We start from the raw sequence: 14,194 nt of genomic DNA, 5'->3' as shown, positions 1-14,194 counted from the left end.
CGTGAATTGCAGGCTGCCAGGCTACCCCCACTCCTGGCCTCTTTCTTTATGCTGCTCTCCGGCCTGCTCCCTGAGTCTGTTCTTCTAAACACTCCGCATTCTTTGTGCTGGTCAAATCAATTTGCTGTTCCACTTATATTTCATCTCATTTCCCCCTCATCTACATTTTAGTTCATTCTGTTCCCTTAGGATACCTTCTCCTCACTTTCCCCATCTTAGAAGGCTCTGCCTAACTACTTCCGTTCCAAACTTTCTCTGATCCTCAAGGCTGGAAGGAATGTCTTCTAAATTCCCTCCATTTTTGTGCCTATAGTGTCTCTCCAGTGTCTCAACTTTAACATAGAATTAATCATATATTATTTTGAAAGTTGCTTTGAGATTCAGGTTTACATCTCTCAATCATTTTTGCTACTCAGCAGCAGTCAGCACAGAAACTGGGTGAGTGGGTGGGAGACCCTTTTCTGCAGACACTGGACCATCCCTGCAGCAGAATTCAGTCAAAGGAATATGTTAAGATCTTGTCTAGGAGCTGGAACCAGAGCTGGGAACCCAAGGTCAGCATTAAATGAGATTCCAGAGATGACCTCTTTCATCTCTGCCTATGACTCATATGTCACAAAGGGTTGTCAACAAAGGCATACAAGACCTTGTGTCTACATGGCCTTCTGTTTCAAGGACTGACCTCCCTGTTTCTTGGAGGCAAATCCCCTGCCTACTTCCCTGTTTAGTGATTGTTTTAAATTCTGAAGAATCCTTTGCCTCCAATCAATTAGTTATAACTGAAGAAAGTGTCACATTTTCTTTAATCCTACACCAGTTTATCTCTTGGAAAAACTACTATATTTGAAGCTCCTTGAACATCTGTAAAGGAGTAAGCGGTTCAAGCAACCCCAAGAGGTGATGTGTGCCTGATTGGCAGACCTCAGGAGAGAGGGTGACTTGGTGCCTAGAAGGGACAGCTGCTCAGGACCAGCAGTAGTAACTTGTGTGAAGATTGCACACTGTGTTGGGTGGCCCCAGGCTTGTTTTGTTTTTGAACGTAAGGCCCTCTTCCACCACCTGGGGCCAGGGTCAGCTCTTGTCACAATATGCCTTCCTATGGCTCCAGCATCACTTAATAGCTCCCTGGACATTCAAGTCAAATGTGTTCAGACATTCTCCAGTCAGAGTATTAGAGAACAAGAAAGGCAAGAACGCGAGAGTTGTTCTGGTGTAATTCCCTCCGGTTTCTCTGGAATCCTGATGTCTGGATTACAAAGTCCCTTGGATGGGATGCACTCTTTGCTTGCCAGGGAGAGGGAAGGTATTTTTTGTGCAGTTTAAGATTCTCCCTTGAGGTCAGAAACCAGCTTAAATGGCCCTTTAAGCATTCTGAGAGTCCTCCTTTGGAATCAGGAGGGCAGTTACCGAGTGCAGTTTACTGGACCACAGTGAAGACCTTGGGACAATATTCTGGCTTTGGCAAGTGTTAGTTGTGCTTTGTTAAGTAAGTCATTCCTTCATTTGAAATTTAGATTATCTCATCTGAGAAAGTTGAGTTATATGCCCTTTAAAGGTATTTTCCTGTTCTGATATCCTACTGGCGTGTGCGCGCGTGCACATGCATGTGTATCTTCTTGAGCCCAAGGGAGAGATAATGGTTAAATTGAAGAGATAAGTTTCAAATCCATCATTTTCTCTTAGAGATAAAACTCACTTTAAATTTTCTAATCATCTCCCACATGTCACATTCTTCCTTATAAGTCTGGAATTGGTTTGCCTGAAGGGCTTAAAGCCATCTTTTGATTTTTTTTTCAGAATCAACTTATTTTAGATGTTGGATACTAAAAGAAAAATGTCTAATAGCTTTATCACAAAACAATCTCTCTTATTCTGGCTGAGAAAATGGATGTTTTGCCAAATGAGATTAAATTTTCAATATATAATAGTATGTATAAATATATCTATATCATAGCACTTTAAAAGTATTTTAAGCTTATCATTAGTCTTGAGAAGTTTAAACACAAGTGCAATTAATTTATTACCATTGAGATGAATGAACAGTTTCCATGCAAACAGTAGTTTTCATTAAACAAGATGATTTTAAAATAAAGGGGTAACATGGGCACAGAGTAGTGGTTCTTGGCTCATTTGTATGCATGAATACACCCCTGGGCTGTAAACTTGAGGGATGTAACCAAGATGAGGCTGTTTGCTGGTATGAGCTGCTACTGTTCTAAAAACACGTCCGAGTTCCTTTTATGTTTCAGGGTTGATCTGTTTAGATGGCTATTACTTCATTTATATCTAAATATACTAACACGTATAAAAGATTAGTGGAGAAAATGATCGAACACTGTGGTAAGAGTCTACATGTTATTTAATTTGAAAACACTGGAAAATTACAAATACACACTGATATTTACAAAAATTGTTTCAGTTACATTTAAATAGAGAATGGTATATTTTAGGATCAAAAGGAGGGTTTGAATTCTGCTGACAGGTGCAACTGGTATACAGTCTACTCTTAAAGAATCTTATTAGAAGAGTCAGGAAGGGGGCAATAAAAATATGGTTATTATTATATTTGTCAAAATGCAGATAACCCCCAATATTTACTTGCTTAGCTTTAGAATGTATTGTGTAATTCTGTTAAAATCAGAATTGACAAACCAATTGGCTTAGGCTAATTCTAAAGTTAGTTTCCATTTTCTGGGCATTGATTGGGCTTGAAGGTGTCTGTCAGGTGTGATGGAAGAAAATGTTGACTGAAACTTCACTGCTGAATAAACAAACCAAACGTTAATTTTAAAAAACCACAAGCAAACAATGAAAGAACCCTGTATCTATAGAAAAATAGTTGACCAAATGTGGATGGGTCATTATCAAACTAGGTACCATTTCTATAGTCTTTGCTTCAAAACAAATCAGGAATTAAAACAAATGCACACAATAACCACAGATGTATAATATAGATTATGCAGTCCTGGGGTATGCAACATGCAGGGAAAATTGTCAACACTTCTAGGATCATGGGGATGCTGAAAATCTGGAGGTCACTGAGACTCTAAAATTGAATCTTCCAGATTATTACGCAGAACAGGGATTTCTTTTGTGCCCCAATGTAGATGCGCTGTTCTGTGAAGAGTTCAGGGGATCTCTGGTCCAAATAGGGATAAATTAGTGGGGATGTTCCTCCATAATAAGCCACAATGGATGGGGTTTCCCTTGTCCAAACAAACCATTCGATATCACTTATCCATTCTTATCACTCAGATAGTAGAAAAACACTTTCACAACGTATCACTTCAATGGGCTCTCTCAACAGTCCTATACAGTGAATATAGTACAGGTATTTTCATCATTCTTATTTCACTGAAGCAAAGCTAAGATTCAGAGAGAGTAAACATCCAGGTCTCGTGAATCTTTGACTTAGGACTTGAATCCAAGCCTTTGGATTCCAAGTAGAGCTCAGTTTGTGAAAGAGGGTTTTTTTGTTTTTCCCCCTTGAAAAGTGGTCCAGGCCTTAGCAAAACAGCCACAGAGATTATGTTTATTACCAGTGGCAAGCTCCACCCCTTTCTAGGTCCCCTTCCTCCCTGACACTAGAGACTTTGAAATACTTTACACTAAGGTGTAATCCTTGTTTCAAGATTATGTCTTCTCCCAAAAGACTAATGAGATTTCAAGCATCAGTGGAAAAGATTTTTTGGTTCTTTCTTTGAGGTTACACCATCATAGATAACCAAAGGCCTAGTTATGAGAAAAAAACTTTTCTGGCAGCCAGAATCCTAGAGAATGTCCAAGGGAGGTAGTAGGAGCTGAGTGGGAAAGCTCAACAAGATACCATGAACTCTCTTTCCATGAGGCTGTAAACCTCATACTCTGACAAACTTATTTTTACATTTCCATCATGTCTAAGTGTCTTATTTTATTGTCTTTTGACATTTCTGCACTGATGAGATACAGAATAAGGGAAGGTGCAGATTGAGTCCAGATAACACTTGTGGCCTCTGTCTGGCCATTCTGCTATTTTGTTTTGTTATTTAAATATTTTTGCACATTGTAGGTAATCAATAAATGTCAGCCCCTGTTGCCCTTGTCTAATCTCACTGGCTAGCACACAGATGTTCAGTCAATGTCAGTTGCCTGTGTCTAGACTCATTGTGTGGTTGTGCATACAGTAGGTGCTGAGCAGTATCAGTAAAGGTCAGCTGCTGTGGTTTGTGTGTGATCTTATTGCATGCTATGACTGAGAAGCATACAGAAACTAGAGGGCATGAACACAGTTGCCCTTTCTCCATGCACCTGTGAACTTGGTTATCCGTAAAATTTGCTCTAAGTACTGGCATTTGGATTTTCACCTGTGAAACACCAGAGGGTCACTTCAACCTGATACAGTCCACCTCTTCCGTGGCCGGCATGCCACTGGTTTTGAGGTCGAGTTCGGCACTGGACTTGCTCCCATGGTGGGAGGGACGCCAGTGGAGCCGCATCATCTTCTTGAAGTACTTCATGGTGTTGTTCTTGACGGTCACGAAGCACACGGTGTTGATCATGCTGTTGCTCATGGCGATGCACTCGACGATGTAGAAGGCGGTGAGGTAGTGCTTCTCCTTGACGAACACAGTGGGGAAGAAGTCGCGCACGATAGTGAAGCCGTAGAAGGGCGCCCAGCACAGCACGTAGGCCGTGAGGATGCACATGAGCACCAGGACCGTCTTCCGGCGGCAGCGCAGGCGCTTCCGGATTTGCTCTGTCTGGAAACCCGGGACCGTCTTGAACCAGAGCTCGCAGGAGATCCTGGCGTAGCACAGGGTCATGGTGACCACCGGGCCCACGAACTCGATGCAGAAAATGAAGAGGAAGTAGGACTTGTAGTACAGTTGCTGGTCCACAGGCCAGATCTGGCCACAAAAGATCTTTTCTTGGTTTTTGACGATAAAGAGGACTGTTTCTGTTGCGAAGTAGGCAGATGGGATGGCGATGAGAATGGACACCATCCAGACCAAAGCAATCAGGAAGGAGGCCGTTTGATAATTCATCCGTGGTTTCAAAGGATGGACGATAGCAAGATATCTGGTGGGGGAAGGAAGCCATCAATAATAATGACGCATGCTTGGGAACATTATTAGTATCTAACCCTACCACACACAAAAGCAGACAAAATGGCACAATGATTCCCCATGTACTATTAACCCAGCTTTAACAAGCTTCCTCTTATTTTAGCAACATGATTTGGTATTTGGTGGACTGGAGTGGTTTAGAGGAAGCAGCACAGACCTTGGGTCAAATAAGTGGACTAAATCCCAGCCTTTTCCCTCATGGGCTTTGGAGTCTGGAATCAGTCTCTCTGAGATATGTTTTAAGCACAACATGAGATAAAATGGCACCTACCTTGCAGGTCTGCTGTGGATATTAAATATGATAATGTTTGTAAAATGCTTGGCATGTAGTAGGTGTTCAATAAATACATGTGGCCTATTATTATGAGTCCTGTTGATGCCACCTTGGCCTTCAGTCCTGCCATTCTGCCCAAGAACATACTACTTTCAAAACTCGTTTGAAATATTTCATGGTTTAGGGGAGAAAGGGGTGCTGTGGACCTCAGAGAGAGGTGAGGACCTTTTTGGGGGGCAGTGGGCAAGGGCTTTCTCTCTCCTTCCCCCAGGTGTCATCCGGCATTACAGAGCAGAAGAGTAAGGTTGGGCTTGGAGTGGAATCTAAAGAATCTAATGAGAAGTAAGTGACTTCCCCAGGCTCACTTGGTGGAGGGACCAGAATCCAGGCTCCTGATCAAACCTTTTAAATCCACCTCCCTGGGCTAACTCAAGCTCAGAAGAGGTGTGTGAAGTCACCTTGACACCATAAAGCAAGGTCTTCGTTGCCATCTATTTGCTTGGATGGGCTTCTTGAAGTCAACACTCCTTCTAGGGTCTCTATGACTTTAAATAACATCTCCTTCAGGTCCTCTACACATGAACTTTGCGTTTTCTGGTTTTGGCATCCAACAATGGCACTAGGTAGCCCTTCCGATATTTTTATGTAGTAGGATAGGCATATTTACCAAGGGGTAAACTGAAGTGTCTAGGGAGGCCTGTGTGTCTCCCACCATTTCATACTTCTGAGTATGAAATGGTTCCCATGCCCACAGATAAAAGTCCCATTATCCAGTATCAGTGTAATCACAACAAAAGTGAGTTTGATATCCATCTTTCTTATTATTTTGCGTTATTTTTAAATTGCTTTAGAATCTGAGTGAGGAAGAGAGTATTTATTAGGCTCCTATATTATAAGGCCTGAAATTTCATGTGCTGCTTTGACATCTTTGAGCCTCACAGGACCTCAAAGACCTAGCCATAGGTTTCTTCTTCTCTCCAGATATACCTTTCCACCCAGCAGGAAAAGCTTCCTGTTCTTCTAGTTCTTCTATCAGCTAGACCAGCTGCACCCTCAATCCTCAACCTAATGGGTTCCACTGCGCTGCCAGAATTATTCAGATAAGCCGATCACATTCTCCTATGGAAACCAAGGGTAAACACATCCTCTTGTCACTATAAAGCCTGCTACCCACAGATCCTGCTGGTTCATTCTATTCCTGAGTGCAACTCCCACGTGGCACTGCATGGTGTGCAGTGTCCTTCTCCCTTTGGCTATGAGTATATGAGACAAATTAACTGCTGTTGGTCTCATCTGTTCAACGTCAGCTATAGTGTGTTCAGTCATCTTGTACTATTTAGGGTGGGAGAATCCTGCCTTCATCAATGGGGTGAGTAGGAGGTAGTCAGTATAGCACATTTAAATCTCAACATCTTCATGAAGCATTCCCAGACTACATCACTAACATAGTGATCATATCTTACTCTTATCCATCACTTGATTATTTTAGTTTTTGTGGGAAGAAAAGCTCCCTGAGATCAAGGACTGTATCTTCTACTGCTTTATGTTTCCATATACATAGACTGGGCTTACACAGCAGGCCCAGCAACCTGTGGATTTAGCAGGTTGTAGCAGATGCTGTCGGTGCCTTTCTCATATCCCTTTGCTTTTATTACTTCAGTGCAAACTTGTCCACTCCCATCTGCCAGCATCTGCATTTCATTGTCTGAAGGCCTTCTCGAGCTTCTAGAGTCCTCCTAGCTATCTGCACATTTTCAGAGTAGCTCTCATCAATGACTTGTGAATTGGTATATAAATACCCCAACTCCTTTCCACCTCCCACTCCTAAGAGAACTCTGAAGTGTGATCTACACCAGTTCCAAAGAGGAATAAACATCAGTTGCCCACAGTGGAACCTTGCTCAACAATGCAATCTATATTGACTGCCTTCTCTTGTGTGCTTAACCTCCTTTCTCCCTATAGGTACTTCCTGGGTGCTACCTGGACATGAATCCTGTCTTAGAGTTGATTTGAGGAGTAAACCAAACTAAGGTACAGGTATAAGGCTCTGTGCTAAGCACTGTGGAGACAGAAAGATAGAAGACATGGTTATCACACTTAAAATACAATATTGTGGGAAAAGACTATCTGTATCTCCATACACAGCATGAGAATGGAAAGACAAGTTGGCATCAGATTATAAAGGTTCTGGAATGCTAGAGTCAGGATTTAGCATGTATTCTGTTAGGCACTGAAACTTGGAAGTTTGTTAAGTCATGAAATATTTTAGGAGAACTCATCAATGATGATATTTGGATGCTTAATATGGATGAGTATGAATTTCAAGGGACAGTCAGGAAGCCTTGCAGAGACAGGTGTGGAGACAGGTCAGAGGAGCATTATGATGGTCCAGCTATGACTTGCCAAGAAATGAGATTGTGCAGTTGTCAAACCTTAGTGTAGGGCTGAGCACGAAGGGTGGGTGGTTGGGTGAGGATGGGACAGGAAGAAAGGCAAAGAAGGATGCTAATTTTTTCCTGCTTGAGAAAATGGTAGACTTGCTGATGGAGCTGGGAAGCTGACTGGGGCGGAGCTGGTTTGGGGTGGAAAAGAACCACTCTTTGTGTTGTAACAGGATGGTTGCTTCTTAAGAAACTCCTGTTAGCAAACAACAACAAATAAAAGCTGCATTAGAAAGACAAAGATTTCAGTAGGACAAAGAGGATGAGAACGGGTGATAACTCTCACTTGAGTGAACCTTAAGAGTCACTCAGGGAATTGGATATACAATGCAGATTCGTGAGCCCTAGCCCAAGAATTCTCATTCAGGGTGGCTGGGGTGGTGGGGCCCAGGAATCTGAATTTTATCAATGGCCAGCAGGGCATTGGTGGAGACATAGAGTGACATGGTACGCAAGTAGTTGACAGAGGCACAGAGCACATGGCCGTGCTTCCAGGACAGCTGGCGTACCACGTAGTAGTCCATCTCAAAGGGGCAGCAGACGATGGCCACCAGAAAGTCAGAGATAGCCAGGTTAGCAATTAGCAGGTTGGTGAGGTTGCGCAGCTTCTTATAGCGGGCTGGGGTGGTGGGGCCCAGGAATCTGACTTTTATCAATACTTTCTATCATTTCCCCGGGGGAATTCTGTGCAGTTGGTTGGTGGGTACATGTCATAAACATTGGTTTTCAGGGCTGGGGAGCCTCAAAGGTATAACAAAATTACTTTTCTGAAGGAATTATATTATAAAAAGGAAGATGTCTCGTATGTGCATATTATTACCATAAATGAAAAATAATCAACTGGTTGATTAACAAGGAAAACAAACCTGAATAGCACTGAGAACAAGAGAAAAATGTAAAAGCTGAAAGGGGACAAAAGAGAAAAAGGATGATTAAAAAACATTATCAAAATGAGTTTCAGCACAGCTCGTAATGATGGACCAAGAGGACATGACACCAAAACTGCTTCCCTCGAACAGAGAGATATTGCTGGCCTACAACTGTTCAGGTAAATAAAACGTGTCAGATTTGTTATAAGCTGCTATTAGAAATTTTACTTCATAAATCTATAACAGAGCAAAGACTTCCAGAACATCGCCTGCAAATGTATGAAAATGAGCGTATGGATGCATACAAAAAAGCATATCCTTCCTTCTTTTCTGCAAACAAGCCTGTTGTGTGATTTTAAAATCAGCTGTGTAACAAAGTCACCAGAAACAAGAGTACATCCTGTGTGATTCCATTTTTATGAAGTTAACGAATAGGCCACATTAAACTATGATGATGGAAATCAGATCAGGGTTGCGTGTGGTGGGAAGATTGCCTGTTAAAGGGACGTCAGGAAGTTTTCTAGGTGATGAAAATGTTCTATATCATTATTTGGGTAGCGGTTACAGAAAAACTTGGTACATGCTGTCTTGACTAGAAGCTGCCCTGGTTAACTCTCATGCGACTTCTGTGTAGTAAGCTGCCTACACTTTCTACTTTTGCTTTTGTGTTTGATTCCACTCATGGTTTTATGACATGCCTGTATCTGATGCGGATGTGGATGTGGTATCTGGGGCCTGGCCCAGAGCTGGGGAGTCTCAGGAGCCTCCCTCTTGCTCACATTAGGGAGAACGGGAACCACAACTGAAAAAACCAGGTCTCCTCTTGCCCCGTAATAGGTCAGTGAGCATTCATATCTGAAGCAATGCCAACTGTCAGAGCTGAAGTGAGGAAAGGAGCAGCCTGGCCCAACCCCCATCTTTGCCCCAGTCCAACATTCTTACCTGTCGATAGCGATGGCCAGCAGGGCATTGGTGGAGACATAGAGTGACATGGTACGCAAGTAGTTGACAGAGGCACAGAGCACATGGCCGTGCTTCCAGGACAGCTGGCGTACCACGTAGTAGTCCATCTCAAAGGGGCAGCAGACGATGGCCACCAGAAAGTCAGAGATAGCCAGGTTAGCAATTAGCAGGTTGGTGAGGTTGCGCAGCTTCTTATAGCGGGCCAGAGCAGCAATAAAGACAAAGTTGCCAATGCCACAAACCAGCATGATGCCTGCCAGTGCCACACCGATGACGATCTTGGCTGCAAAGAAGGTCCAAGTCTTGGTCATGTCCTCGTCCTCATCCAGAGGGAGGTCATAATCACCATAACTGAAGTTGAAGGGAAGCAAGGAGGCATGGTCTTGGGGTAGATTGAAATTGGGTGCAAAACTAGTGTTTACATTCTGGGTGGCCATGGTGAAGCTTGCAGGTGAAGGCTCTCAGGGTCTGAGCACTCTCGGTCCAGACCTTCTGCTCTGGATCAGTGAGCCTAGCACTCTGCCCACATCACTGGGGAGACTCAACACACAATCCTGGATCCTGGAAAGAGACAAAGCCAGTGGACAACGTGCAGGAGAACACCTGGTAGCACTATCCTAAAGTCCCTCAGGTATAGGACAACTAGAACCCATGCCTACCCACAGACAGAACTACCCAGGGCTGGGGGAGAGGCAACATGAGATCTGTAAGTGGGAAATCCACACGGGGGTCTTCCGAAAGTTTTCCAAGGCTGCTTCAGGCAGCCGGCCCAGGCTTCTATGGCAACACGTTAGCCAGGAACAATGAAGCCAGATGGCTGGGACACAGTAGGCTCTTTCCTCCAAAGCAAAGCACTCTCCCTGTTTTGGCAAACCACGTACTTGAAAATCACCAAATCCATTTCCTATGGACAGGCTGTGTTATCTTGGGGCAGTGATTTATGCTCTGTGTGTCTCAATCTTCCTGTAAACCAAACTCTTGCTGTCCAGCCCAAAGCCTGGCACATAGCGGGAGTGGATAGGAATCTGTTGAATAAAGGAATGAGAATCCTAACCAGGATTCTGCAGGTGGAGGGGGCTGTGGACGGGAGGGAATTATACAGCTGCTACCATGCATCCTGGGAACCAGCTCTAGAAAGAAATCCTTTGTTTCCCCTCTTTCTTGTCCTCATCACCAGGCCTCCAATTCCCCTCCCAGAAGAATCCCTGACTAGGAGGCACCATATCCTGTCACCTAGGTCTGCGTCCTCTGAAAGACCTAGCTAACTGAAAAAAGACACCCTAGGGGCGGGAGAGTGTCAGTGAGGACCCAGGAGGGCCTGAGGACTTAACTGTCCCTTGTTGCCGAAGTCTTTTATATTCTCAAGATGCCCACGGTGAGGAAATAAATTCTAAGTATTGAGCCCTCAAGCGATAAGGTACCATTGGATTTAAGACGTTGAGAAGGATGGAAAAAAACAAACAAACCTGGACCTCAACACCTGGAATGGAGGCTCTAGTCACACAGCTGTGAACCACCTGCACCCTCCCGCTTAGCACACCTGAAACAACACCAAGTGTGGGGGCCACTGAATGCTGGTAGAAAGAAGTGAACCCAATTGGGCAGGATGTCTGGCCTGGCCTGTGACAGGAGGGGGATCCCGAGGGGCAGGAACTGCCCTCGAAAAGGAAAGGACAGCAGTCGCAGAGTGGCAGGGACGCTCCAACCTGCAGCGCGTAAGCATGCGGCACACCCGAGGGAAGTCCCAGAGGCGTTCGCAGCCGGGGATATCTTCCCGACTGATGGCCTCTCCGTCGCATGCGAGGCTCAATGCCCGTAAGCAGTGCTCAGCCAGAGACAAGCAGGAGTCGCGCGCTCTCGGCTTCTACGCTCCGCGGCTCTCCAGTCCCAGGACCCCAGAGGCGCGGCGTGCGCGGGGGCTGGGCAGGTCCCGGCCCCGTTGCCGCGGGATGCACTCCCAGCCTTTGATCAACTCGCTCCAGGAGCCACCTCCTCGCCAGTCTCGGATAAACTACCCTGCGCAGCAGCGCGGTCCCCAAAAGCGCCACCCTGGCACACGCCGAAATCAAGTCAGAAATTCGGGCTCGGAAAGCAAAGCTTGCAGAACCTCTGGGCAGGAAGAAAATTGGGGATGGGGGTCGAAAGGGTGAGCGGGAATTTTTCCAGAGACGCTTCCCCTTTTCTGCTCTCTTTTCAAGAAGGTGCTCCCCTGCCCACGCCCTTCTCTGAAATTTGGCGCTCGCCGGCCAACCCAACACTCGCTCGCCCGCTCTTTGCTCGCGCCCGCACTCAGTTTACCATCCCCGCCCGGTCCCAGCGTATCCATGGTTTGGGGGGCTCTCCCGGCACCAATTCCTCTCCTTTGGGCCAGCCTGCGCGCATCCCCAGAGAGGCAGGATGCAAAGCAGCCCCAAACCCCCAGAGAAATTGGCGTTGGCTCCCTCTGCCTGGGAGACGCTCCCCATCCCACCAGTGAAGACCTGGGCCGCGCCGACCGCAGCATTTACCTGCCTCTGTGCCTCCTCCTCGCGCGCTCAGCGGCCCGGGCTGCTCAGTTTCCGCCCTGGGGACCCTGACTTGTACTTGCGGAGGGGCCGCTTTGGGGGAGTCCCTCTTTCTTGCTCCAGCGCGCTTCCCGAGAGCGTCGCGGTCTCTTGTCTTCCCGCTGGAGTTGGCGCTCCGCCTCCGCAGCTCTTCGCGCCTCGGACCCGGCCGGATGCGCCCCGCCCCGCACTCGACTCCGCCTCGGGGGTCCTCCGCCCGCTTCCTATCCGAGGCGGAAGACAAGCGATAGGCTCCCACACCTGCAGCGCCCGAGGCGCAGAGCTCGTGGGTCTCTGGCCGCGTTGCCTGGGATCTCCAGTTCACCCGATTGGATCCCGCAAGGGTTTCTGCTCCAACCTGTACCCAGGTTGTCAATGGGACTACAGTAGCCGGGTTTGGAGCAACCTGCAAGGCTCTCTGCGCCCTGCAGGAGCTGAGCGTCAGGTTTTCAGCAGGAGCCCAGTGCCAGAGTCCATTCTCGCTACAAATAGGAGCCCGGGGTGCATTCTTTCGTGCCCCAGAGCTGGTGCGGGGGAGACTCCTACCAGCGCAGAGTGGGCTTTGGGGGTGGGGAGTGGAGGAAGACCCCCCCTACACACACCCCTCCGTCAGGAAGCTGGGGATCGAGGGCAGCTTGCTTTGCTCAAAGCTCTGACCCTTATCAGAGTCCTTACCAAAACCTTGCGATGCCCTCCACTGTCAAATTCCTCGGCCATTCAAAAACCATCCCAGCTGGGCTTATTTCTGTCGGGTGACTCTGGAGCCCTTTGCTTCCAACTCTGGTCCTTGGTTTCCTTATACACTGAGCGAGGGGATTAAGTCCTAAAGAGCTGCTAATTCTAGTGACTGATACAGCTGGAAAGCACAGCAGGAAGCTCTGGAGTTAGAGTAATTACAGCAACCACCGTCCCCGCCCCCCCCAACCCCGCCGAGATTCCAACTTAAAATTCTTGAGGCCCTTTGGGTGGTGACATTCTGTGATTTTGCCTTTTCCACCTTATGTGGAACTAACCCCATCCTCTCAAAAATTCTTATTTTTTACCGGGTTTATTGATATATAATTGACACATAACATTGTGTAAGTTTAAGGTATACAACTTAATGACGATTCATGTATATATTGTAAAATGATTACTACATAAAGTTAGTTAACATATCCATCATCAAACATAATTTTCAGGTGTGTGTGGTGAGAACTTTTAAGATCTGGCCTCTTAGCAACTTCCTGGTGTTGCAGAAATGTTGCAAAAATAAGACCCGGGAGAAACCAGCACTGGGAAAGTTGGAGAACTCAGGTTTATTACCCCAGCTGTCCCAAAGAAGATCTGGGCCAGAAACTCAGTCGCAACTTTGTTTATATAGAGCTTATTTGGCATGGGCTGATTGGTCAATTTGTCCTCAGACAATTACAAAGCCGGGGAGTTGCTATGGGTTGCACGCAGTTAAAGAGTTACACAGCCCCTGGAGTTGCTAGGGAGTACAGGTAGTTACATTTGTTGCTTAGACAAAACAAGCAAGAGGGAAGATGAGTCTTTAGTTAATTTTGAGTAAGGCCTCTGCAGCAAGCATATCTACAGAAGCAGAAGAAAGAGCTGATAAGCCTTTTGAGTGAAAATTCCTCTTCACCAGTACATAATACAGTGTTGTTAATTATAGTCACCATGCTGTACATTAGATCCCCTGAACTTATTCATCTTGTATCTGGAAATTTGTGCCCTTTGACCAACACCTCTCCATATCTTTCATCCCTACTCCCTGGCAACCACCATTCTGTGATTCTATGAGTTTGCCTTTTTCAGATCCCACATAGAGGTGAGATTTAATTATATTAGTATTTATCTTTTTCTGTCTGACTTATGTCACGCACCAAAATGTTCTCAAGTTCTATCCATGTTGTCCCAAATAGTAGGATATTTTTTTTTTTTTTTTTAATGAGGGGTATTAATTCCCAGTCTGTCATTCTGTCCCATTCCTAGGCAGAGCAGAATCTTGTGATCA

General features: G+C 45.7%; 1 protein-coding gene across 1 annotated transcript; it reads right to left on the bottom strand.

Annotated features, from left to right (window-relative positions):
• Positions 1-2,341: 2,341 nt before the first annotated feature.
• PROKR2 (prokineticin receptor 2) lies at positions 2,342-12,487 on the bottom strand. The gene is made up of 3 exons (XM_039863774.1): positions 12,160-12,487; positions 9,632-10,213; positions 2,342-5,058 (listed from the first exon to the last, which is right to left on the bottom strand). The coding sequence occupies exons 2-3, from the start codon at positions 10,087-10,089 to the stop codon at positions 4,362-4,364; spliced, it is 1,155 nt and encodes a 384-aa protein (XP_039719708.1). The 5' UTR covers positions 10,090-10,213; positions 12,160-12,487; the 3' UTR covers positions 2,342-4,361.
• Between the last annotated feature and the right edge of the window lie 1,707 nt (positions 12,488-14,194).

This window comes from Pteropus medius, unplaced genomic scaffold, assembly GCF_902729225.1.
Source record: "Pteropus medius unplaced genomic scaffold, Ma_sr-lr_union100, whole genome shotgun sequence".
NCBI classification, from domain to species: domain Eukaryota; kingdom Metazoa; phylum Chordata; class Mammalia; order Chiroptera; family Pteropodidae; genus Pteropus; species Pteropus medius.
Note: the sequence above shows the minus strand (reverse complement) of the source record. Positions and strands in the feature narration are given on the sequence as shown.

Bases quoted from the DNA above. Each gene is read 5' to 3' on its own strand.
- PROKR2 (XM_039863774.1), bottom strand. From the start codon at position 10,089: ATGGCCACCCAGAATGTAAACACTAGTTTTGCACCCAATTTCAATCTA. The intron at 5,059-9,631 runs GTAAGAATGTTG...TTCCCCCACCAG, and splicing joins CTGGCCATCGCTATCGACAG to ATATCTTGCTATCGTCCATC.